Source organism: Gadus morhua, chromosome 16 (assembly GCF_902167405.1).
Source record: "Gadus morhua chromosome 16, gadMor3.0, whole genome shotgun sequence".
In the NCBI taxonomy this organism is placed as follows: domain Eukaryota; kingdom Metazoa; phylum Chordata; class Actinopteri; order Gadiformes; family Gadidae; genus Gadus; species Gadus morhua.
Genome location: NC_044063.1, coordinates 11,131,747 through 11,158,595, shown reverse-complemented (window position 1 = coordinate 11,158,595; position 26,849 = coordinate 11,131,747). Strand labels below are relative to the sequence as shown.

The following is a 26,849-nucleotide window of genomic DNA, read 5'->3' as shown; positions in this document are numbered from 1 at the left end:
ATTGCTTGAATCGTCCTGCTCAAATCTAAAAAGGGTTGGGTGGGTGATGGACGGCGGAGGGCCTCGTCGTGCTCTGCTTTGCATTCCCTAATCAAGCTGTAAATCTCTCAGGAGGACAATGGCCGAAGGGCCCATCTTGTTCCTCGGCCTTGTCACCGGGAAAACAATGAGGACGCCGGCCTGATCACGGCGTGCATCAGGCTGCGCTGGGTCTTGAGTGACCTCCCATAGCCCGTAAACATGTAAGCCAGACCTTCAGGGGTCAAGTGTCTGTGTCGTACAATACAAATCAATAAGGTTTATGTGATTCGTTGTTTTGCTTTGAATCGATTTTTATTATAGGTTGCGTGTGAATGTGAAAGAACAATTTATTTATTGTTGAACACTGTATAACGGCGGTGTTTTAAGCGGTATGTTTGTGGTTTGATATCATAGGTGTGTGCCATGTCAGAAACCACATTATAGTGTCAATCAACCAGAAGAGAAACAAAAAGGGTTATTTAATGTACTTCAGGTGTTACTGGCAGTTGGCCTACTTTTGTACTTTGAAACAGATCAAGGTTCAAACTTAATGCATAAACATATGCACATGCAGATAACCTGCAACTGCTGAAAAACCACCTAATGACATTGGTAATTATTATTATAAATGCAGCATAATTATCATCCTTTGTTTATTCTTGTTTACTCTTATTGACTCTTTATTGTATTAGTATTTCTATCTGAGTAATGTGCAGCACATATATAGCCAATGTGAAAATAAAAGTAGTGAGGCCACTTAGTTTTAACCACAAATTAGAGTTGACATACTCTAATTTATAATGCAATAAAGATTTTCAACTGCATTTAAACACTAAAACATTCATACTCGTTTAATATAGATTAGGGAATAAAAACGAATATATATTTTAACATTAAAATACTGAAGGAAAACTGTTATTTATTGTAATCCTCGTCACAATAAATGACACTTGACTGAAGTTTTAGTTATAGCAGCATAGCATAGTATTAGTATAGCTGTGACAACGATGACACCTTGCGGTGCTAAACACGCATTACAGCAACCCGGAAGTGCCCGCTATCGTCACTGCTGACGATATCCCTCAGATTAGGAAACAACAGTTATCAAGATGGCGCTACGGCCAGGATCTGGGGGAGGCGGCAGGTATTATGCTCTTTTTTTTATAACCCTACGTGTCTAAATGTGGGATAGTTTGTCGATGCGAAGCCCTGTAATCAAGCGGCTCGTGTATTTAGCGTCAAGGTCGGACTTAGCCCCGATCAGCAGAGCTGCTTTGTTGTCGAGGACCAGAGAAGAGGATCTGGCAGACAGGTGTCTAGATATGCTGCTTGCTAGCTGGTCCGTCTGGTTTGGTCTGGAAGAGGCAGAGCCGTGTATGTAGGCCAGGTTAGCTACGACCTTCCCTCCTCTGCTGTGTTTGTATGTTTCAATGTTTGCGTCTCTAGATCAACGTGTGCTTCAACAAGTAGCCTAGTTGTCAACTCGGACCCGAATGACAGTCACCCTCCTGCCGTTGTGTGTGTGTTTGTTATGAGTACTGGTAAGCTACATGGAGATCAGAAGATCAATGGTCCTACAACATAGAGGGGGAGGATGGCGTTTAATCCTTCAGACCTGTAAGGCCTAGTTTTGTTGCTCTGGTTGCTCTGACAACCCCCTGCAGTGTGCACTCTACGTCCATCCAGCCTGTTTCGGGGTGCTGATGACGTAGGAATCAGCTCTGAGCTGATGTGGTTCAGAGGGGTCTCCAGGAGTTCATAGAGTTGAGTTATTTTTTGTATCTGGGTTATTTTAACATGAGAAACACACAAAGCAATGCTCTGTTAAGCAGACAGGGTCGTGGGTTTACTTTTAATTCACCATAATGACGATGGACTGGTAAATGTCCATGTAGGTCGTGTGGATTGATTAAATGTGGTGAAATGCAGCATTATCTAAAGAGAGCAGGACTGGACATCTTCATGACTCATTCATAAGACATGCTCTGGCGTTGCCCAGTGGTTTAAATAATATATCTGTGCTGCCTTGGTTCTCAAAGTTCTCAACTATCCTCGTGATACTGACACTACCTGAAATACTACACCCAAAGATGGAGATAATCCTAGTCTAGCGTCTTTGAATAATTAGGCATAGCTCATCCGCCTTCATGGTGATTCGTTGATTATAAATCCTCCATATAACTCGAGTATGTGTTTATTTTTGCATCTGGGCAGGTTGCGGTTGGGTTTAGTCATCAAGATGAAACTAGTTTAGGTGGGCCCATTTTATCGGTCTATCGCTATCAGTAAGATGTCTACTGGAAAACATCAGAACGTTGACCTGCCTAACAAACCCCAAGGTTTTTTTTTCCTCCCAAATGTGGAACGGCATGTTGAAACTAGGAAAGACACAAGGAAAATTAAATTAACTAGTGAAGGACACTGACCAATATAGAATTGAATTGATGTAAATGTTATTTTTGAATGGTAGAGCGGTGCGATGCCAGTAGATGGAGCAGTACTACCGGGTCTCTAAACAGACAACCACCCTGAGTTGATAAAAAACTTCTCTAACCTCCCTATCCCTTTACATGGAGTTGACATCGGCTAGGTTATTTAGCTCCAAAGTCAGACAATCTCTTCCTAAACTCTTAAATCCCTTGATGACCCAAATACATTTTTTATCATGACTTATTAAATTTACATATTTTGCCTATTTGGCCTAGCTGCTACTCATGTCTAAGTAGTGGAAGCACGATGTAGCAGCCTAGGAGGGATACAGAGATAGTCAGTCCATATTTCTTTCTTATCTCCTATTCATGTCTTAGTAGTGGAGGAATGATGTAGCTGCCTATGAAGGATACAGTGCTAGAGTATTTCTACTGCCCACCGGGCAGGGAATGTACACTGAGGCCATCTTGTGATGTTTGGGTGCATGCCAAATGTTGAAGCAGCATTTCAGCGGGTGGAAAATAACCTTATCAGTTATTGTGACTATTTATTCTTTATCTTAAAGTTGCTGACAGGGTGACAAGGCAAATAAGACGTAGCGTTGCGTAAATCAACCTGCCCACAGTCATTCTCCTCTTCACTTCTTTATTTACTGTGGTTAACATTTCCACCCAAGCCTCTGAGTTCCCCTTTTCAGAGGAGTGATATCTATCCTATGGCTTATTTTCATTAATTATGCAATGCGTTGATATTGTATTGTGTAGTGAAGTTATGTTCTGTGAGGTTTGGAAAAAAAACCTATGAATTACAAATGAGTGTGAGATAGTTTCCATAAGAACAATTAGGTTATTTGATAATGGTTACGATGACTAGACAAACACTAAGCTAATGGCCTGGCCGGCAGCCTCCCCACTCATCCCGTTCTTAACGTTACCTTACTGAACACATCATCGCAGTTTCACGTTTTAAAGGAGTGATATTATGCCACCAGGTGTGAGTGTGATTAGCCATGACAAGCTGTGTGAAAATCTGCCGTTTTCTGTGTCTTAGTGACATCACAAATGGATGATGGATCGATGAGCAACGTTTGCTACAGTTTACTGGCTACGTTGGTAGACTGATCTGTCCAGCACCCCCCATGACTGGCAGCATAATACCAACCCCTTTAAAGTGCCGATCACACGGCATTAAGCCCACATCATCTTCCTCTATCCCGTATCTTACAAAGCAAGGCCACACCCAGCCTCCACATCTGCAATCACTGCTGCTGATCTCTTTAATCTGCTGATCCGTGACCCGATATTCGCTTATTCTACGGTGAGTGTGCGTGTTGTGGCACCCACCCACCCACCCACCCACCCAGGTTGTCATCAGTTCTCCCCAATGAAAGCCTGGTGAGCTGCAGGTCTCTCCCTCGGAGCAGCTGTGAACGGCTTACCCTCCCATGTCTGGTGTCATCCTCCTTTATCTCCTGCGTTTTGTTGAGTTGCTGCCAATCCCGTCTGTGTTTGAGCCAGGCAGCACACGGACCCGGCCTCCGCTGACTCCGGCTGCGCTGTCTGCTTCAAGGCCCGTCTCGTCTGGTTTGAGGCGCTCTCTTTCGCTCTTCCAGGATCTGTTAACTCATTGGTTTAGGCTGTAGCCTTACATCTTAATAAACATTACTCTAGCGCTGTGCAGTTCCCTGAGCATCAGCCAAAGTGCTGTCTCTTTGCACGGATTCCCTTTTAGTCGTACCGGCCTGAGGTAGCTGTTTAAAAACGATTTGAATCAACCCTATAGCAGTTAAACACCTGTACTGCAGCTGATGTTAATGCAGCTATTATTGTGATGTCTTACTCGCTTAGCATTTAAATTGGTAGGAGTCTTAAGGTTGCACCTAGCATGGGCGTTGCACATACCAATGAGGCCATTACAAAAGCACATTTAAATTGCAGGGATGGGCCTTTTAAACGGCCACGGCACGGGAGAAGCACACTCTGTAGTTGTTGCTCGTGAATGCCCTTGTTCCTCTGATCGATGTCTTCCCAAGCATCAGGTATACTGGGATCTATGTTTGCTTTATTTCTTGGGGCAGGTTTAGTGCCCGTGGTCAATGTGATATTATGGGCTGTTCAGGCCCTCTGTAGAGTAAAGGCAGAAGTTAAGGCTAGTTTTATATTCAGATGGTGTCTCTGCTCTGTTAAAAAGAAAAAGGGAACGATTATTATGGGTGATGTGACAGAAACAAACAGTTTTATTAAGGCACAAATGATATGTGTGTGGCGGTGCCACCATAGATATGGAAATAGAAACAATCAAGACAATGCAAACAAAGCATCCTTGGCAACTAGAATGTAACAAATGCATATCTGTATTTAATCATCCTATATCAACAAGCCTGTTCCTCTTTTGTTTAATGTGACTGAAATTGTAACTTACTTTTCAATTGATCTCAATATTGAAAATGTATTTTTCAGATGCCTCCTAGCCTAGGGGGTATCCGAAAAATACATTTAAGTAAGTCCTAGGACACTTATTATTAAAGTGTTTTGAGTACATGGATCACGCATCCATCACATGCCCCATGATTTAGTCGTAATCATTACACAACACTGTTTTTATTGTTCAGTTCACCACAAGTGTCGCTCCCTAGCTCCCTATTCCCTCCCTTCTAGGGCTCCTACAGCCTGTTCGTGAGGGCCATGTTGACTTTTAAGCGTGTGTTTGAATCTCATTATCTGTGCTTTTCCCTCCTCTCCTCCTTGCAGCTTCATGTATCCGGTCGGAGGGGGAATGAGACCCACTCAGGGTGAGTCACCGCTCGGTCAACACCGCTGCCTGGGGCCTCTCCTCACCCCGCCTCTCTCCCCCCTCCTCACCTTGACTCTCTCCCCCCTCCTCACCTAGTCTCTCTCCCCCCTCCTCACCTTGACTCTCTCCCCTCTCCTCACCCCGCCTCTCTCCCCCCCCCTCACCTTGATTCTTTCTCCCCATCTCACCTTGTCTCTCCCCCTCCTCAGGCCGCCTCTCTCCCCTCCTCACCTCGTCTCTCCCCCCTCCTCACCTCGTCTCTCTCTCCCCTCCTCACCTAGTCTCTCTCCCCCCTCCTCACCTCGACTCTCTCTCCCCTCCTCACCTCGTCTCTCTCCCCCCTCCTCACCTCGTCTCTCCCCCCTCCTCACCTCGTCTCTCTCCCCCCTCCTCACCTCGTCTCTCCCCCCTCCTCACCTCGACTCTCTCCCCCTCCTCACCTCGTCTCTCTCCCCCCTCCTCACCTCGTCTCTCTCCCCCCTCCTCACCTCGTCTCTCTCCCCCCTCCTCACCTTGTCTCTCTCCCCTCCTCACCTCGTCTCTCTCCCCCCTCCTCACCTTGTCTCTCCCCCCTCCTCACCTAGTCTCTCTCCCCCCTCCTCACCTAGTCTCTCTCCCCCCTCCTCACCTAGTCTCTCTCCCCCCTCCTCACCTCGTCTCTCTCCCCCCTCCTCACCTAGTCTCTCTCCCCCCTCCTCACCTCGTCTCTCTCCCCCCTCCTCACCTCGTCTCTCCCCCCTCCTCACCTCCCCTCTCTCTCCACTCCTCACCTCGTTTCTCCCCCCTCCTCACCTAGTCTCTCTCCCCCCTCCTCACCTCGTCTCTCCCCCCTCCTCACCTCCCCTCTCTCCCCCCTCCTCACCTCCCCTCTCTCTCCCCTCCTCACCTCGTCTCGCCCCCCTCCTCACCTCGACTCTCTCCCCCCTCCTCACCTCCCCTCTCTCCCCCCTCCTCACCTCTCTCTCTCCCCTCCTCATCTCGTCTCTCCCCCCTCCTCACCTCCCCTCTCTCCCCCCTCTTCACCTAGTCTCTCTCTCCACTCCTCACCTCTCTCTCCCTCCTCCTCACCTCCCCTCTCTCTCAACTCCTCACCTCTCTCTCCCCTCTTCACCTCCCCTCTCTCTCCCCTCTTCACCTCCCCTCTCTCTCCACTCCTCACCTCGTCTCTCTCCCCCCTCCTCACCTCCCCTCTCTCTCCACTCCTCACCTCCCCTCTCTCCCCCCTCCTCACCTCGACTCTCTCCCCCCTCCTCACCTCCCCTCTCTCTCCACTCCTCACCTCTCTCTCCCCCCTCCTCACCTCGACTCTCTCCCCCCTCCTCACCTCCCCTCTTTCTCAACCTCTCACCTCTCTCTCCCCCCTCCTCACCTCCCCTCTCTCTCCATTCCTCACCTCTCTCTCTCCCCTCCTCACCTCGTCTCTCCCCTCTCCTCACCTCCCCTCTCTCTCCCCTCCTCACCTCGTCTCTCCCCCCTCCTCACCTCCCTTCTCTCTCCACTCCTCACCTCTCTCTCCTCACCACAGCTTACCGCTGAATAAACTCTAGCTCTAACAAAGTGCATTGTTGCCAGTGCGAAGCTGTCCCGTCGTTAGCCTGTGGCGCTCACTGCCAGAACCGCCCGGCTAGCCTTGTATTTATGCTAATCCATGCCTATTTCTTTTCATTTTTGCACGCTTTATTTATGTGAAGTTGTTCACCGCTGTGGAGAAAATTCAACAAAGGTGGTGATTAAACAAATAAGGCTGCTAGCTCAGTTTAGAGCTTCGCTGTCGGTGGTTTGTTAATTTGACAATAAATCCTCCCCTTGCCATTTGGGATTATTTCTTTATTTTCTGGTGAGATTAATTATTTTTTGCGGCACGTCCTTACCGGGCTATTCATCCTAACTGCCTGAGCACCAGTCTGGTGACTCATCTGGAGGCCAACTCCTAGACTCTGCTGAGCAGATACAGCATCCGCCAGGCCCTCCACCTCTACCACAACCAGCACCAGCAGTCGACCCAAGTCCTTACTGTTAGGAATGGAGTCAGGGTTATGATAGGGCTGGGCGATTCATCGAATTTCGATCTCGACTTCAGCGTCAAACGATCACAAAACTAATATAACCAAGTTTTTCTTTTGTTTTTAGATTTTTTTTATCATCATTAAATGTTTTATAAAGTGCAGCTGGATACATATCTGTAAATTATTTTAGATTTGAACATTTTTTTTTTTATCATTTTTTATCAAGTCGAAAATCCTCAGTTCCAAAGTGTGTTTTAGGAGAAACATGCTGAATAAATACATCATGTTTTCAAACTCAAATAATCGTTTGAATAATAGTCATTTCAATATTGACCAAAATCATGATTATGATCTTTCCCATAATCAAGCAGCCCTAGGTTAGGTTGCTAGGTCTGCTGATGATCTGCCTCTGTCGCGCTATGTCCCCGTTAATGTCATCTGTGTGTGTCACCAGATACTGGTCAACAAAGCACTTCTGACTGTTATTCAGGATGCCCTAGGGCTTTCTTTGCCGTTTCTGTGATGTGTACCACAAATGACAGTGTGTGTGTCTGTGTGCATATGTGTGTGCGCATCTGTTTGTGTGTGTATATGTGTGTGTGCAGGCATGATGCCCATGCAGCAGCAGCAACAACAACAACAACAACAACAACAACAACAACAGCAGCATCACCAGCAGCTGCAGCAACAGCATCAACAGCATCAACAACACCAACAACACCAACAACAGCATCAACAACAGCAACAGCAACAGCAGCAGCAGCAGCAGCAGCAGCATCATCAGCAGCTTCAGCAGGGCTTCCCCATGGTGCAGGTCATGCAGCCCAACATGCAGGGCATGGTGGGGATGAACTATGGGGGACAGATGCCCCCAGGCGCGATGCCCATGCAGGTATGAATCCTCCCACCTGTAGGCCTCTCTCCCCCCTCCTCACCTTGACTCTTTCTCCCCTCCTCACCTTGACTCTTTCTCCCCATCTCACCTTGTCTCTCCCCCCTCCTCACCTTGTCTCTCCCCCCTCCTCACCTCGTCTCTCTCTCCCCTCCTCACCTAGTCTCTCTCCCCCCCTCCTCACCTCGTCTCTCTCTCCCCTCCTCACCTAGTCTCTCTCCCCCCTCCTCACCTCGTCTCTCTCCCCCCTCCTCACCTAGTCTCTCTCCCCCCTCCTCACCTCGTCTCTCTCTCCCCTCCTCACCTCGTCTCTCTCTCCCCTCCTCACCTCGTCTCTCCCCCCTCCTCACCTTGTCTCTCCCCCCTCCTCACCTCGTCTCTCTCTCCCCTCCTCACCTAGTCTCTCTCCCCCCTCCCCACCTCGTCTCTCTCTCCCCTCCTCACCTCGTCTCTCTCCCCCCTCCTCACCTAGTCTCTCTCCCCCCTCCTCACCTCGTCTCTCCCCCCTCCTCACCTCCCCTCTCTCTCCACTCCTCACCTCGTCTCTCCCTCCTCCTCACCTCCCCTCTCTCTCCACTCCTCACCTCGTTTCTCCCCCTCCTCACCTCGTCTCTCTCCCCCCTCCTCACCTCGACTCTCTCCCCCCTCCTCACCTCCCCTCTCTCTCCCCTCCTCACCTCCCCTCTCTCCCCCCTCCTCACCTCCTCTCTCTCTCCACTCCTCACCTCGTCTCTCCCCTCTCCTCACCTCCCCTCTCTCCCCCCTCCCCACCTCGTCTCTCCCCCCTCCTCACCTCCCCTCTCTCTCCACTCCTCACCTAGTCTCTCTCCCCCCTCCTCACCTCGTCTCTCCCCCCTCCTCACCTCCCCTCTCTCTCCACTCCTCACCTCGTCTCTCCCCTCTCCTCACCTCCCCTCTCTCCCCCCTCCCCACCTCGTCTCTCTCCCCTCCTCACCTCGTCTCTCCCCCCTCCTCACCTCCCCTCTCTCTCCACTCCTCACCTCTCTCCCCCCCCCTCCTCACCTCCCCTCTCTCTCCACTCCTCACCTCGTCTCTCTCCCCCCTCCTCACCTCCCCTCTCTCTCCACTCCTCACCTCTCTCTCCCCCCTCCTCACCTCGACTCTCTCCCCCCTCCTCACCTCCCCTCTCTCTCAACCTCTCACCTCTCTCTCCCCCCTCCTCCCAGATACAGAACATAAATGTATAAATCAGCAGTGAATGCTTGCCACCCGTGAAAAGAGATGCACATGTATTGTATAGAAAGGCTCCGTTATAAGTGTTTTCTCCATGAAATGGTGACAAGCAGTCATGATAGCTTCTGTCACACATTGTCATGGCACTGACAATGTTTGTCATTCCTAACTGCGTGCGTACAACTGAAACAGTGTTCAGTGATCCTTTTAAGCGTCCATCTCCCCCTGTTTGGCTTGCTGAATGGAGGTGTTTACCAATCACACTGAGCACCAGCGAGGCATAAACAGCACGGCGCCGCCTGCATGCTAACTGTTAATAAGACTTCTGCACCGCTGACTTCTCTTGGAACTGCATCGTGTTTTACCACTCGTGTGAGCATTTAATTGAGAACGCGGAGCATGCACACAAATTATTCCCTTCCTGATCTTGTGTGTGTGTGTGTGTGTGTGTGTGTGTGTGTGTGTGTGTGTGTGTGAGTGTGCGCGCCTCTGTGTGTGCGTGCGTGTGAGTGTGCGCGCCTGTGTGTGTGTGTTTGTGCGCACCTGTGTGTGTGTGTGTGTGTGTGTGTGTGTGTGTGTGTGTGTGTGTGTGTGTGTGTGTGTGTGTGTGTGTGTGTGTGTGTGTGTGTGTGTGTGTGTTTTGACCACCAGGGAGGCATGCAGATGGGGATGCAGGCCCCAGGCATGCAGTTCATGGGCCAGGCTCAGTTCATGGGCATGCGGGCCCCGGGGCACCAGTACACAGCCGACATGCAGAAACAGATGGCCGAAGAGCATCAGTAAGCCTCGCGCCTCGCTCTCCTCTCTGCGTGCGCGTGCGTGTGCGTGTGCGTGTGTGTGTTGGTGGCTAGGAGTGGGGTGTTTGTCTATGCTGTGTTTCTGTTGGTGTTTGCTGTTTCTCCGGTTCTGAAGGGTATTTGTGAATCATTTCCTGAGATGAGAACAAACATGGAGGAGAAGGGAAATTAAATTTGTATTTATGGTGGTGTTTTTCTCGAACACTTATTTCATACGATGGTAACGAGGGAAAAGAAGCAATTCAAGTATTTTTCCCACTTTAAGGCTTGTGTCGACAAGAAAAACAGCCCATAAAATGGCTTTGTGGAATTTGATAAATAATGACTACAATTTTAGAAATGAAAACATTTTGGAAGAGGCTGACTTTCCTTTGTGAGGCTCAGAGGACACACCAGAAAGGCTCTTCACATTGTTATTTTAATGAAGGAATGATTCAAAATAACAATTCAACAGCTCGCTGAAAGTACTGTCGCACGGCACACGGCACGTGGCATTAGTACTGCCAGGGCTAGAGGTTTGATTCCCACTTGGGCCATCAATGCCAAGAAGTAAGAATCAAAACCAGGGGTCATGTTGTGTATTCAGCATGTACAATGTACACTTTAGTGTGTGTGTGTGTGTGTGTGTGTGTGTGTGTGTGTGTGTGTGTGTGTGTGTGTGTGTGTGTGTGTGTGTGTGTGTGTGTGTGTGTGTGTGTGTGTGTGTGTGTGTGTGTGTGTGTGTGTGTGGTGCCCCCAGTCATGCGTCCCTCTCTCCCTGCAGGAAGCGTCTGGGGCAGCAGCAGCGCATGCTGGAGGAGGACCGGAAGAGGCGGCAGTTTGAGGAGCAGAAGCAGAAGCTCCGGCTGCTCAGCAGCGTCAAGCCCAAGGTGAGACCCCCACCCAGCTAGAACCCCACCCCCACCTAGCCAGAGCCACACCCCTTAGCCTGGCCAAGACCACGCCCCCTACTCAACCAGACCCAGCCAAAACCAGCCCTTTACTCCGCCCCCTACACAACCCGACCCCGCCCCTAACCCCAGCAGACCCCGCCCCCATACATTCAGACTCTGCCCGCCAACCCCCACTAGACCTACTCCCATGCCCTCCCTCCCAACCCCTCCCTAGAGCAGGACCTCCCATTCCCCTGTCTGGTTACTGGAGCAGGAGGTGGAGGTCGTCACGGTTACGTTTGACCTCCGGCGTCCGTTGTGCGCAGGTGGGCGGGGAGAAGAGCCGGGACGACGCCCTGGAGGCCATCAAGGGGAACCTGGACGGCTTCAGCAGGGACGCCAAGATGCACCCAACGCCCTCTGCGCAGACCAAGAAGCCAGGTACCTGACCCCCTGTAGGCCATTCAGGTACCGGACCCCCTGTAGGCCAGCCAGGTACTGGACCCCCTGTAGGCCATTCAGGTACCGGACCCCCTGTAGGCCATTCAGGTACCGGACCCCCTGTAGGCCAGCCAGGTACCGGACCCCCTGTAGGCCAGCCAGGTACCGGACCCCCTGTAGGCCAGCCAGGTACCGGACCCCCTGTAGGCCAGGTACCTGTCTACCTGTAGGCCAGGTACCTGACCCCGTGTAGGCCAGGTACCGGACCCCCTGTAGGTGAGTTTCCGGGCTGGAGGGGTCTGTAGGTCTGACCACCTAAGCCAAGGGTTCTACACCTCATGTGGACAGACTGCAGGCCAGGCCGCCATGCCCGAGGAACACCAAAGTAACCCGCCTCTTTTTGTGTGCACTATATCGCATGGTTCTTACTTCGTACTTCATCATCGTCATTGTGGTTTTTCTTCTACTCTTTCTGTACTTGTGCTAATATTATTTAATAGATCTTGATACATATGTAACGGTTGTTTTCATTTTATTTGTTGTAGCTTAGTCACTTGTGCACGGCCGAAAATACCAACTGATTGACACCCGAACCTGTATGGTTTTTATACCGCTATTGAGAGTCAGATCTTTGACTCGGATCCAATTATCCGCTCTACTGTATATTTTGTGGCCATGCACACTGAAGATTTCCGCTTCCTCACTCTTATGTGACCCACTGAACCCATCCTGTATTTGCAGTGTGTGTGTGTGTGTGTGTGTGTGTGTGTCATCATCATCCTTATTTCTCCATTTTTGCAGACTCATCGCCATCTCACTCCACCGCCCTCCCCCACTCCCTCCCCCCCGCCCCACCCGATGACGACGATGAGTTTAGTGACTTTATTCAGGGGCCCATAGACTCCTTCTCCTCTTCCTCCTCCACCTCATCTTCCTCTACTACAACATCCTTCCAGCAACACCTTCCCTCCCAGACCCAGGCCGCACCCTTCCCCCCCACCTCGTCCTCCCCGGCCCCCTCCCCCCTGCCCCCCGCTCAAACCTCTGCTGTCCAACTCAGCTCTCAAACCACGTTTCAAGGTAACGTCTCTAATGCTTTATCCCCGACTTCCTCCCCACTCCCAACACCAGTGCCTTGAGCCTCCTCCTGCTCCAGCAGGAGGAGGAGTGGTAGCTGTAGACAGAGAGCTCTAGTGAGGAGCCGGCTGTGGTGCTGGCTTTTGAGTGGCTGCTTTGTGTTGTTAATGCGTTGGTAGTGGTCTGTGTGTTAGGAGGCTTTTTAAAGCGTGCAGCCGTTCAATTCTTCCTACCAGTGGCTATAAACCTGCACAATGAGACTCCTTCCTTCATCTAGAGGGACATTTTCCCTGTGTTCATTGAGTCCCGGGGGTCTCGTATTACTTTGTAATTAAATCAATTGAAACAAGCGTGACGCAGCAACAAAGGAAAACGTTCAGGTTGGCAATATTGAAGTAGTGTTTGTGTACTGTATGTATGTATGTATGTATGTATGTATGTATGTATGTATGTATGTATGTATGTATGTATGTATGTATGTATGTATTTATGTATGTGTGTTTTGAGTGTGTGCATGTTTGCGCTCATAAACGTGTACGTAGTCCATAGGTTCTGGTGTTGTGATGGACCCCTGGTCTTTAATATAGGCCCGACCTAAGGACGGATCACTGTTTACATAAACATCAACCCCCCCGTCCTTCAAGGGGTTCAGTGACCTAGATGTTGAATTCGGCAGCTCAACACTGCTGGACCTGCGGAATGTGCGCCTGGATCAGACTTTACATACCGAAATATACTTGGAAAGAAAACATCATACATTATTCACTATACACCACCGAGAAAGTAAACCAGACTCAGCTCGATAGAAGTCATAAGAAACTGACAGTTATACTGAAGCCAACACACATCAGTAAAGTACCAAGGAGCGCAGTATCGCACCGCTATAACCATCTGTGGCTGTCTCTGGTGTGACGTTGTGTTCCCGGTCCGTTCCCCCCCCCCCCCCCCCCCCCCCAGGCCCGTCCCTGGAAGAGAAGCTCTTCTCCTCCTGTGACATGAGCGCCGACAAGCGGGCGCAGGTTAGCTTCAGGGCCCCGGCGGCGCAGGCCCCGCGGGCCAAGGTCTCAGCCCGCTTCCGTCCCAGCGCCACGGCCCGCGACTGGGCCGCCGCCTCCGAGGACTTGAGCTCCGTCTTCACCGTAGCGAGCAGCCCGCCGGAGGCCCCGGTGCCGCCGGCGCCATCCGTGGCCGCCGCCCCCTCGCCGCAGGCCAGCCCCTTCCCTGGTGGGGGCGGGGACAGTGGTGAGAGAGAAGGGTCTTACGGGCCTCGCTCGCCCGCTCGGTCGCCGCGCTCTCTGGCTCCGCCGCTCTATCAGTACGTGATCGAGGCTGGGAAGATATGGAGGTCTAAAGACGCGGTGGGTCGCTACAGGAATATATGATGAACTGATGTGTGGGAGACTCTCAATATATATTGTATTTGTATTATATATTGTAATATTAGGCGTTGAGTTATTTTGTTCAAACATTGCAGTTGTAGACATACTGAACACTTTTTATTTTACTACTACGACATGAAGTACTGTATCAAATTGCATATTATTTCCTCGTATTTATTCAGCTGACGCAGGCTGCAGAATCTAAACAGAGGTGGCACTTTATAACCCACCGGCTGAGCCTCTGCCTCTGATTGGACGGCTGATTGGACGACTGTAAACATTGGAACCGAGCAGCGCACATGAATAATTCATGGCGTGGTTCAAATCTCATTATCATAATAAGCAATAAGAAAGCGTGAAACCAAATATTGAAAGAAAGCCTCTAAATTATGAATGTGTATGAAAAATATGTTAAGTATAATAATTGAATTAACTTACTTTGGACTGTTAATGACAATTTAGTCTGTAAAAAGAAAATCTCACAGCATAAGGTATGGGAGCTACTCAGTGTTTTGGTTCATCATATATTCATGGTACCGACATCATTTAAACTTTAGGGCTCCACAGCGCAAACAAATCGGCTTTCCTTCCAACCCTGGTGCTTTTTCCAGTCCATTGCCCCGCACTAACAACAACAACTCCAACGATGAACATGCATTACTTCTCCCTGCGTCTCTCCTCGCTCCGGTAAATAACTGCCTCTTGTCAGATTGATCGCTGACCCGTCCTCCCAGTCCTTCACTTTGTTTACGAGCGGTACTCCATCATCGCTATGGTTACCTGGTGCCATGTTGACCAACGCTAAAGGCCGACGGTCGCTCTACCTTGCCGATGTGTGGAGCAACATGGCTGATCATGAGGTGCTCTCCGTTCCCGCCTACCTCGCTCTCTCTGCGGGCTGATTTGCTTGGTCTCGGATTGTCTTTTCTTCAACCTGATTTGTCCTGCTTTGGTGCTTTTGTCTTTTTTTGCTGCTAATCAGAATACTGGGTTTTCTCTCGCTCTCACTCTCGTTCTCGTACTCCAGCTCTCTCTCTCTCTCTCGTTCTCTCTCTCTCGCTCTCTTTCTCGATCTCTCGTTCACTTTCTCGCTCTCTTTCTCGTTCACTCTCGCTCTCTCTCTCTCGCTCTATCTCTCTCGCTCTATCTCTCTATCTCTCTCTCTCTCTTGCTCTCTCTCTCTGTCTCTGTCTCTGTCTCTGTCTCTGTCTCTCGCTCTCGCTCTCGCTCCCTCGCGCTCTCTCTCGTTCTCTCTCTCGTGGTGACAGCCTGGGTACCTCACTGACTCAAATCAAGCTGCCGTCTCACTCTCTCCATCGTCATGTGGCGTCCCCTCCCTTTGGGTTGTCCCCTCCCTGAGGCTGTTATCTGTGCTCGTCTGATGGTGGGGGTTTAACCCGCAGGCTGGGGGGCGATTTAGCTAAGCGCTATCAGGACCCCAAGGCCAACTGGAAGCCCGGATCTGCATGCTGCGTCGCTGTTCCCTGAGGAGCAGCGCAGTTTATGTGTTTGTTTGTGTCCTCTGGTGTTGGTTTATTATTTGTTGTCTAGGGACATGCATAATAATAATTGTAATTGTCTCAAAGGCTGTCAGGATTTGCAATGATACCCCATTAACCCAGAGACTTCAGACTCCAGGGAATAATGTGCGTTTAAAAGGTAGCTAACACCTGTGGCCCGCAGGTAGTGTGTTAGATGCACAAGACATAGGCATCCCCGTCAGTATGGTTTATTCATAAAGGCTGAAGTCCTATGCGTTGCAAAAAGTAGTGCAACCAGCCATCCTCATCTGTGCTGCCCATATTTCTCCAATGTCTTCTCCTTTCTCCTATGTTAGGCAGTAGTGCATGCTTTGGCCCTGAGCTGTCTAAGCCAGTAGGATGACGGAGCTTGAGTCAGTACTGGGATGCCATTCCCATTCCAGACAGCCGGTTGTAGGAAGCTATTCTAGTCGAGACTACTTAAAACCAGGATTCGACTGCCAGGGAAGATGTATTGTACTATAAAAGCTCACTGTGTGTGTGCGTGTGTGTGTGTGTGTGTTTGTCTGTTTGTGTGTGTGCCATGACAGCTGGTGTGGGTGGGTATACACAACAAGAACACATCCAGCCGGTGGTGCCAGGTTGGCTGTACAACGACAGCCTGATCCCAGGTACACGCACGCCACCACACTGTTCCTCCCCATACATGACACACAAACATGCATGCCATACACACTTGGGTTTATTTCAAATAACGCACACACTCCTTGGGTTTAGTTCTAATAACGCACACTTTCTCTTCTCTCCTACATTCAGTAGAGGTTGATTCTACAATGGATGCACACTTGATTAAACAGCATTTACTATGACATATTTAATCTTTGGCCTTTTAATATTGACAAATGTATCTTTATAACTAGATTTATCATTTATAATTATACCTTCAAGAATGATTTCTTGCTTTACAATCTTAGTTTTTCCTTGTAGAGTTGCCTACTGTCCATGATGGTAGGCAACTGAAATGCGCCATGAAAGGCACCGTGCGTCAAACCTCAACACATTTCCTGTCTCACCAGCCAATCAACACTTCCCAACCCGCCCCCCCCCCCCCCCCCCCCCCCCCCCCCCTCTGATCAACACTCACCGACAAACCAATCAACACCATACCCCCGACCAATGGGTGTGCTGTGCTGCGTGTGCTCCCCCACAGAGCTGTTCAAGAAGGTGCTGGAGTTCACCATGACCCCGGCGGGGGTGGACACCAACAAGCTGTACCCCATCCTGATGTCGTCGGGCCTGCCCCGGGAGGCGCTGGGCCAGATCTGGGCCGCCGCCAACCGCACCACGCCGGGCATGCTGACCAAGGAGGAGCTGTACTCGGTGCTGGCGCTCATTGGCGTCGCGCAGGTACGCGCGCACGCACGCACGCACAAAAACACACACAGACACACACATACAGTACATACATGCATACATACATACATACATACGATACATATATACATACATACAGTACAGTGCATACAGTACAGTACAGTACATACAGTACAGCACATACAGTACACACACACACACCTCCCAGTTTCTTTAGTCTTGTTTTCTTTTGCCTTTCTTTCCCCCGGTAGAAGGGTTGAGATTTAATATCTCGTAGGTGCCGCTGATCTGGCCAGCAGGGCAGCCCCACGCAATGTGGAATATGACAACATGACTTAAAGAACAGGGAATATTTAAAGATGTACGGAGGAACGTGAATAGTTTCAGAACAGCCAATCGTGTTCTGTTCTGGGAGGATGATGTTTTAGACGCAGGAAGTGGCGATGTAGGGAGGAGTACAGGTTATAATGTTTGTATTAATGATGACTGTGTGATGATGATGAGGATGGGGATGAAGGTAAGGGGAGAGGGGGTGTTGGAACTAGTAGCCTGCAGGCAGTGACTTGATGTGGGCCCTGCTCGGGGTGGGACGGATGTTGTCTGGTACCTCTCTCCTGCCTGGCGACAGACCCCCAGGCAAGGGGATGCATCTGCTACACACTATGGCTCTCCCTCGCACATGACCGTATTCGAACCATAGCCGAGCATAAATGTGACCAAACAACACGTCTGGGTTCCAGAGTGGCCTCCCAGCGATGAACGTGGACATCCTGAGTCAGTTCGCCTCTCCTCCGGTACCCAACCTCCCCGCCCTGGCCATCGCCATGGCGCCCGGCATGCCCCAGCACCAGCAGCCAATGATGGCTCCTCCCCCGGTCTCCATGGCGATGCCCACCCCTCCTCCACAGGTCATGGGCATGACGTCAGCGGCCCCGGCTCAGGCCCTGCCCAACCCCGGTTTCCTGGCCAGCTTCCCACCTGTGCAGGTAACACATCAGTCCATCACCATCGCCACGGCAACCCCCATCTCTCCTCTCGCCCCTCATTGGTCAGTGTGTTAAGGACCATGCTGGAAATATGTATTTTACTTTTTCATTTCCTCCTTTGGATTACTGTTTTAGATCCAGATCCGTCTTGATCTAGAAATAAATTAAAAAATATAAATAATTGCGGGCATCGATCTCCATTTTTTCCAGCAGGCGGCCAAGACAGACGACGATGACTTCCAGGACTTCCAGGAGGCGCCCAAGCCAGGAGGTGGAGACACGTCCTTTGCTGACTTCAAGGGGGAGTCGGGCTCCAGTTTCCCAGCCGCAGGTGCAACTCAGCACCCAAACAGGTAACCGGATGCTGCCTGTTTCCTGGCCCCAAAGCACTGCGCACCATGCCCCACAAACAAGAAATCCACCCAATCTGACTCCTATGTCATAATACTGAATAAAACATCTTTATACACACCGATGGTAACTACCGTCTCGTCCAAACAGTTACAGTGCTTAAGGTTGCTCAAAGGTGCTCAAAGGTACTTCAACACGTTTTCATTGGCCAGCTTGATCCAACCGACAACCACTCCTGCCAGGCCACCTGGTCTACTGACTCTGCAACAGCTCCTCAGAGAGCTTGATAAGGAGCCATGAAGTTAGACAACCATTAACAAGCCTTTGAAAGTGTCCTCCTAGTTTTCCAACCACTCTCTTCTACTCCTAATAGCACCTCTCAGGTGGTGCTGGACCTTGGTTTATTCCTGGTTCCATCTGCATGCGATCAGTGTCTCTATCGTCTGCCCGGCTTGAAAGCGTTTCAATCCTCCAGTGTTGTGATTGGCCGTGTTGCGGCTTAATTGTCCCCTCCCCTTCCTCCCCTCCCCTTCCTCCCCTCCTTGCGTACCATTGGTCACCTACTTAGGAATTCAATCCTTGCGGGCAGCAGATTTGTTCATCTTTGTACATGACGTTCTAGAATCGGATCGCCAGTTATCTCTGGGAGAGACTAAAGGTTGCACGGCTGCAGCCCAGTGTCGCACATCACACGGCCCGCTGACATTCACCAGCTCCCTCCTGATTTAACACCACGCCCACTCTATTTAGCGGCATGTCGTGAACTCGCGACTGCGTTTCCCAAGTCCAGGGATCAGCGGCTAATTAAAAAGGAGAGACGGAGAAGTCCACGCTGTGGAGATGGAGGGTTAGCAGACGGGTTCATCAGACGCAGCGCCTCGTCTGGAAGGGGGGCCGTGAGCTTTGATTCCCGTGTTGGTTAGATAGTGAATTAGTTACTAAGTATGGTTCAGTTGTATAGGGATGAATACAGACACATACTGTACACACATTATACAAGAAGTGTATCATTGTGCTTTTAGCGCAAGCTCATTTACAATTCCTGTCCGTAGATGTGTTTTTTTCTTTCCACCATCCTGGCATTAAATACGACAGTTTATAATATATATTAAAATAAAAGCTCAATAGACAATCAGAATGAAACAAAATCCTATTACAGTAAATAGCTGGAGAGGAATTTAAATTTGATGTTTACTAAAATGTTGTTCTCTGAACCCAGTTTTGTGTGGTGCTTGAAGCTGGGTGATCTTCCAGGGTGGGGGCTGCTGTTTGTAATATCTTCTCCCCTGCAGCCTCCTATGCAGTGTGATCCTCAGACAGGGCGCCTTTCTTGTAGTTTGGCTGCCTCCTCCGCAGGGAGATTAATTAAATAAGAACAGTAAAATGTCCACCTAACAGGTGCACGGCCAGGCTGTTGGCTGCTGCCGCTGCATTTCTTATCAGGCTGTGTTTTTTAAGGAGCAGAAGCAATATCCTTTTTATGTACATCGGAGACCAACGGTATTCCCTCCTGCCCAATGCTCAGGAAGATGATGCCTGATAATGAGGTTTCATCAACAGCCTTCTGTTTGGTTTAAATGACGGTTGTTACACTAATGTTATCAATAAAAGCCCGTCCTATAACTGATTTGTTCTACACCTGAAAAACTCTGGCCGGCCACGTACTATTGACACTCATAAACGCCTCCCACTTACCCTTAACCCATCCCACTCATTCCAAACCCCTCCCACTCATCCTAAGCCCCTCCCACTCTCTCACCCCGCCAGCCGGGCTGCACAAGTTGACTCTGCGCAGCCGGTTAGTGAGTTATTGAGTTTTCTGTTGTTATTGCTGACTCCCATGCTGACTCCAGTCAGAGGAACCTGCTTAAATATAAATTCAAATAGGATTAAAAACATGACAATGTTGGGTCTCACAACAGCACTTAATGTGACCAATGAAGTTTATTTAATCTAAATTAAGTCCAACCCCTTGGTGGGAGTGGGCTCCCAGGTTTTCTACACACTTCCAATGATGAGTCCATTTTAAGACCACTTTGAACCCTACTTCAGTCGCTCTTGGTCTGGGCTGAATTCGCAATTACAAATACCTTCTTCCAGCCAAACACACACGCACTGTCTGTACACTCAGACAGGCTTAAACGGGATTATACCGAAATGAGTCCTCTTTCGCCTCCTTTCCAGTGTCTCCTCAGTGCACCTCCCATGCTGACTCCAGTCAGAGGAACCTGCTCTTTCTCCTCCTCACCTGTGTGTTGTCTCCTCCTCAGTTCACCTCCCATGCTGACCCCAGTATCAGGAACCTCCTCCTCATCGTCCTCGGACAAGTATGCGGTCTTCAAACAGCTCTCTGTGGAGCAGCCCGTGGAGGCCCCGCCCCCTCCCTCAGGTACCACCTGATCAACCCCCCCCCCCCCCCCCCAAACTCAGGCCATACAAATGGCTCAGTTTAATATTAAGTTAAAGCTGTTAGATGTTAAACTTGTCTGTTGCAGTACAACCAGATGGCCCCTTTGTGGTCATCATGCCCACATTACATTTGCATCCTTTTTATTTTCAACTGATGGCATTTATGTTGTGTTACGTCAAAGAAAACAAAGCATGAGGCAACCATAATGAATGTTCTGGTTGATGTTATTATGATTATAATATTTTCATATTTTTCCCAGATTCAGGTGACAAGTACAGTGTCTTCAGACAGCTGGAGCAGCCAGCTGACAAGAAAACAGCTGGTAAGGACACACACACACACACACACACACACACACACACACACACACACACACACACACACACACACACACACACACACACACACACACACACACACACACACACACACACACTTTCTTAACAAAGAAAAACACACACACACACACAAACCCTTTCTTAAAAAACACAAACACGCACCCTTTCTTACCAAACACACACAAACACAAACGACACAACAATATACAATCCATAATTCTCTTTTTGGTTGCTTGGCTGAATCAAGAAATAGTGGGCTCTGAGATGGTCCCTGTGTACAACCAATGGCTGAAGGGCAGAAGAATTACAACAACACATACAAAACCCAACCACGTAAATAACAAAGCCAGCCACATTCGCGTCTGTTGAATTCTCCTCGACTATTCTCAGGATTTATATGGATGATTACTAGCACCAATAAAACCAAAAAAACACACTGAAAGAAGGAAGAGGGGGGGACGTAGAGCTGGCCTGTGAGTGCCTGTGGCGACGTTGTGGTGTGTTGTGCGCGCCGCGGGGAACACACAGGGTATTGATCCAGGTGTGTGTCCTGCACCCTCTGTCCTCACTAGATGGGTGTCGCTGGGGCACAGCTCCTGCAGCGCCCGTAAGTCCTGCGGCCTGGTAACTGGGTGCTCCTCTGACCTTCTCTCCTCTGTTGCCAGGCTCCATCTCCGTAATGAGCCCATTTGTTTTCCTCTACTGCCACCCCCCCATAAAGCCACAGCTGTTGACATAGATATCGATACGAGCCCCACACCAAGTCTTCGCCCACTGAAGCGCCACACAATTCAGGCTTTTCTCCGTCGCCATCGTTGGCCATAGATCCATCACGTTTGTAATGTTATGCTAATGTGATGTTAATGTAATGTTAAGTGCTTCCCGGGAATATAAAAGATGTGAACGGACAATCTTAGGCAAACAGATTCGTCTAATTGGGTAATTCTTCATGAAAAAAAAAAAGGGGATATTGGAATTTCAAATTTTTGCATTTCAATTCAAGTCGTCCAGAATTTGGTATTTATCACAAGTGTGGTTGCACCCAATCCCACACTATTGTTTTTTTATCAAATGTAATTATGTCCATGAAATGAGGGTGATTAGCGTGATGCTGCCACTGATACATTCACAACGGGCCGTTCCCTGTGGAGTGGATTTGCAGTGATCTGCTGACACACGGCCTCATTACTTCCTGTCCCTGTGTGGAGTCCTCTGCATGATGGGACTCTGTCTACAGGGACGACTTGCTGTGTTTTGTGGAGTGTTTGTTTGTATTTCCTTGGGGGGGGGGGGGGGGAACAGCACAGTCCGTCCAGCGTTGACTTGCTAATCCGCTGTTGTCTTATCATGTAGGATTGTGAAAGTAAACAATCTGCTGCTAAGGCAACCGGGGTCACTGTGTGTCCACGCGATGACCTCGCCGCCTCGTTAAAAGTCCCTGCTCTAACGTTTGTCTTCCCCATCGATGTGTTCCGCCCCCAGGGGACGGCTTCGCCGATTTCAAGTCTGTCAGCGCTGACGACGGCTTCACAGACTTCAAAACGTCCGACAGCGTTTCACCCCTAGACCCTCCAGACCAGGCCAAGATCTTCCAGCCCCCCTTCCCCCCCTCTTTCCCCACCTCCCACTCTCTGCAGCAACTCCCCCCACAACAGCCAGCTCCGCCCCCACAGCCCCAGGCCCCGGGGGCCCCTCTCTCTCAGCCCAACAAGGCCCTCCACATGGCCGACCTGGACCTCTTCTCCCCCCTCGGCCCCTCGGCCCCGGCCCCGGCCCCCGAGGCCAAGCCCTGCCCCTTCCCCGCCGTGTCCCTGCCCCCCTCCCTGGGGATCCTCGGGGGCGGGGCCAAGCCCCCCTCCAGCGGAGGGGCCGATGACTTTGGCGACTTCGCCCTGTTCGCCACCTCCTCCTCCTCCGCCTCCTCCTCCATGCCCCCCGCCGGCTCCTCCTCCTCCGACGCGGCCCCGGGCCCCGCCGCCCTCCTGGGCCGGGGGCCGTCCGCCTCCCAGGACGACTTTGCCGACTTCATGGCGTTCGGCAGCTCGGGGGCGGGGCCTAAGGGCGGGGACGGCGCCGTGGAGCAGCGAAGCGCAGAGGCGGCGGCGGTCGCGCAGCAGTGCCCCCCGCAGGGCCTGGACCGCTACGACGTGTTCAAGCAGCTGTCGCTGGAGGGCGGCCACGCCTACGACGACGCCCGGGACGCCTTCTGCGGGCTGCGCGGCGGCGGCGACACCTCCGCCGACGACTTCGCCGACTTCCAGTCCTCCAAGTTCTGCACGGCGCTGGGCGCGGCGGAGCGGAGCCTGGGCGGCGACAAGATGGCGGCCTTCAAGCAGACCAAGGAGGACTGCGCGTCGGTCAAGTCGCTGGACCTGCCGTCGCTGGGCGGCAGCAGCGGGGGCCGGGAGGACTCGGAGGACGCGCTGTCGGTGCAGCTGGACATGAAGCTGTCGGACATGGGCGGCGACCTCAAGCACGTGATGTCGGACAGCTCGCTGGACCTGCCCGGCCTGGCCGCCCACCAGCCCCCCGCCGCAGGTGAGGAACTGGTGCGCTTGCTCTGGTGAAGGCCCCCCCCCCCCACCACCACCACCACCACCACCGACACCACCACTAGCACCACCCACACTCCCTTGTTACCACGGTTACACGCACGCACGCACGCACACATAAAGCCGTCACTACCGCTCGCCGGCCACCTCTCTCTGTCGCTCCGGCTCGATCAGAGGTCCCGGGGGGCTGGGGGCGAGGGTCCGGCGAGGGGGGTGAGGTGTTGTCATACACGCTATACGGTGTATAGGGTTCATCGTCACGTCGCTACACCCGCATTAACCCCATCCCCATGTTTCCACGGCCATCATCACCACACATGCGTTCATTGATTCATCGATGTGTTCCTGCGTGGCTTCCTTTGCCGTGCTTGCGCCCTCATATCCGTCACCCTCTCTGTGACATCACTTCCTCCTCTGTTTGTCTCTGTGCTCCCTCCTGTCACACCGTCATGTAGCTCAACCTAACTGGTTTTGTGTGTTGCCATGACATCCTAGGGCAGTCGTCTCGTCCGTTCTCGGCCAGGTCAGCGTGTCGAACCCCCCCCCCCCGCCTTATCGTTCTCCCTCCAGGACCGGACGCTGCCATTCAGGCGTGTCTTGGTGGGACATTGCAGTATTATATTAATCCCACTCGGTATTTTAATCGGTTCCGACGAAGGTAAATACGAATGACTGAGTAGGTGCAGCGGCGTTCCGCCATGAGGTAGTGTTAAGCAGGGCTTTTATGCTAATTTATGTAAACAGCGTTGAGGTTGTTGTTGTTGTTGTTATGGTTGTGTCGGAAGAGCTGATTCAGAAGGCTGAGAGGTTGTTATCGGGTCTGCTGCACTTATTGCAGCAGACGCAATCAAGGCGTTTTAATGAGATGTATGAAGCTTATGTTGTGGCGCCGGGGGACATATTTAGGGAAATAGTCAGTGTTTCAGAGGAGTGTTTTGAAAGCTTTTGACAACAGCCGTTCGGGTTTTGCTTTCAATAGAGCCGTGGAGTGCTCTCTGGCCGGTAGATTTGTGTTTAGAGTTTAGTTTTAATTTCCCGTCAGCGGTTTAGTCGTTTAGTCGTCTGTGTGCACAACCTGCCTGTTGCCGTAGCAGTGAGGGGGTGAAGGCCTCGGCCCATGCCAAACTCATTATTTTCCAAGCAATACGCTTCGATTTAACGATGCATTTATTTATTTATTTATTTATTTATTTATTTATTTATTTATTTATTTACCTCCATAATTAGTACTAGGTGTTTTTGTTCATCCAGAGTGCTCACTCTCCCGTACTCCTTGGCGTTCGTTTTGCATTCATCCATCATCTCGGCCCTCATGTCATGACTCTCTCTTCTTCATCTCAGGCCATCCGTTCAGCTGAAGGAGCATGTTTTGCACGCATGCTTTTTGTTCCATAAGCACCATAGGTTGCTGAGCTCTGACTACTTGAATACGCCGCCTTCACAGTGGCTCCTCCACAGAAAACATCCCTCATTTCAATCTAATAAGGGATTTGTTAGTTTCTTGTTGGATAAATAAGGTTGTGTGTGTGTGTGTGGGGGGGGGGGGGTGTTTGTGTGTGTTTGTTTGTGATGGTATAGACAGGTTGATACATATACACAATACACACGCACACATATACAGGCTATAATATAAATATCCCTTAATCCCTGTGGTTTTATATCACCTTGGGTGCAATGGAATTGTAAACAGAACAGGCATTATTTAAATTAATTTAAATTATTCAAAGGTTTATAAGAAAATTGGCTTGGGTATGCCCAGAGTGTTTCAAATTGTTAACCCTGAATGTGTTTGATCCACAAAGAGTATTGTGACAACAAGATTATTTAAACAAAGACCAAGGTCCCCCGATCGCAGCAACGGTGTTAAAGCTACAGTACTGTCATCACTCTACATTGATCCACCTCATAACCACAAGTCCCCTTCCATCACTTAGGCTTAGCGGGCTCTAGGACCCAGCCCTCCCCGGGGCCCCAAAGAGCCCCACCGTTCAAACGCCTCCCCCTGCTTGCACTACTACGTTCCTGGCCCAGTAGGCCGCCCTTAAAGAGACAGTACCTTCTTTTTCCTTTTTTCCTCTCCCTTGAGGTCCTTTTCCAGAATCCATAGCACAAAAAGAAGGAATCTTGATTTGTGTTTTCATCTGTGATGTTCCAGCATGACGAATCATGGGTCCGGGGGGCCGTTTTGAGAAAACGATCCGTCTGTATTGTTACCCTGTCCTGCCTTGCTTTCTGCTGCTGTGTGCCTGACTTTTCAATTTGTGAAATTGACAGGAAACGTATTATAGGGATACCGTTTTATGAGCAACAGTATTTGCAAGTTGTTTTTATCAGAAAGGGAAAAAAAATGTATACATAGATTTAATAGTGTATTTTTATTACAGGAATATGAACTCTTATTTTCAGATGTAGACAGATTCCCTGACCCTGTTTTTTGATTTGAACCGTGTGAATGAAATGGAGCCTATCTATCAAGAGGCACAACGCTGGTCAGGGGGTGGCGCCAGCGAGTTTGGGACATGGTTGTATTTGTGTGCTATTAATAATTATAATCATAATAATGTTTTCTTTTGGAGATAGCAACAGTGTCTGTGCTGGGCTAATATCATAAAAACCAGTGCAGTAGCGAGAGCGTTTATTATCACGCTGTCTCCAGAGAGGTCAGGAGAGTCTAGAGTTTACATGACCCTTTGTGTGCTTGAGCAAGGCACCTCACCGTGTTTACCCCTCCAACCCCCCACCAAATATATCGCCCAACGAATGTATTACCTAAAATGACAGAATCACACCCACTATACGATACGAAAGTTTTACGTAAGCATCGTATCTTAAGCCTGGCACTTTATTTCTGTGCTGCCTGCCCCCCCCCCTCCCCCACCCCCCCACCCCTGGCAAAGCAAGTACTTTTCTGCCGAGCTTACACAGTGAGTTGGCTAATGGCCTTGTGCCCGGTGGCCACCATTTTATTAATGGAACGCGCCCCAGGTCAGCCCGGAAAAAAGCAGAAGGCTGCTCAGGACCTCAAAGGGTTATGAATAGTAATAATGCATCCTGCCTCCAAGCCTGTTCTTTGAAAACCTTTTTATCCTGGCTTTTCAAGTGTTCTGTATGTAAATCTCCAACCTGTTGCTTTACGCCCTGGTAGTTATGCGTACTAGTGTGTGATATATCCCCCAGGCCTAACTGATTTTATTTTAAGTCTGTGAATGTGCCTTCTCATTCTGGTTTCTGCTTATGCTATCTTCTTGGGATTCTCTTGGTTTCTCCTTTTATGTTTTCTTCTCTGTTTGTTTTTCTTCCTTGATTCCTAACTTTGCATGCCCTTGTATTTGGGATGAAAAAAATGACTGAAATCTAATTTTGCAAGTGTTAGTTTTACAAACCTCTTGTGAACAATAGACCTCTTTCACAGTATTTTGTGATCTTTCTCTCTTGACTCATGTTGTCGTAATAAA

General features: G+C 50.1%; 1 protein-coding gene across 10 annotated transcripts in view; it reads left to right on the top strand.

Moving 5' to 3' along the window:
- The window catches only part of synrg (synergin, gamma), a 39,156-nt gene that overhangs the window by 671 nt on the left and 11,636 nt on the right, over positions 1–26,849 (top strand). For 3 of the 10 annotated variants that reach the window (XM_030380757.1, XM_030380758.1, XM_030380754.1), the window contains exons 1-15: positions 1,067–1,165; positions 5,202–5,242; positions 7,856–8,142; positions 9,988–10,115; positions 10,897–11,002; positions 11,332–11,446; positions 12,248–12,526; positions 13,481–13,765; positions 15,974–16,054; positions 16,594–16,790; positions 17,498–17,743; positions 17,954–18,096; positions 20,365–20,483; positions 20,764–20,826; positions 22,325–23,380. In XM_030380757.1, the coding sequence (XP_030236617.1) occupies positions 1,131–1,165; positions 5,202–5,242; positions 7,856–8,142; positions 9,988–10,115; positions 10,897–11,002; positions 11,332–11,446; positions 12,248–12,526; positions 13,481–13,765; positions 15,974–16,054; positions 16,594–16,790; positions 17,498–17,743; positions 17,954–18,096; positions 20,365–20,483; positions 20,764–20,826; positions 22,325–23,380 (3,181 nt within the window). In that variant the 5' untranslated portion in view covers positions 1,067–1,130. Of the gene's footprint in view, positions 1–1,066; positions 1,166–5,201; positions 5,243–7,855; positions 8,143–9,987; positions 10,116–10,896; positions 11,003–11,331; positions 11,447–12,247; positions 12,527–13,480; positions 13,766–15,973; positions 16,055–16,593; positions 16,791–17,497; positions 17,744–17,953; positions 18,097–20,364; positions 20,484–20,763; positions 20,827–22,324; positions 23,381–26,849 lie in introns of those variants that run through there. The other 7 variants (XM_030380759.1, XM_030380755.1, XM_030380761.1 and 4 more) reach the window with 4 other exon arrangements.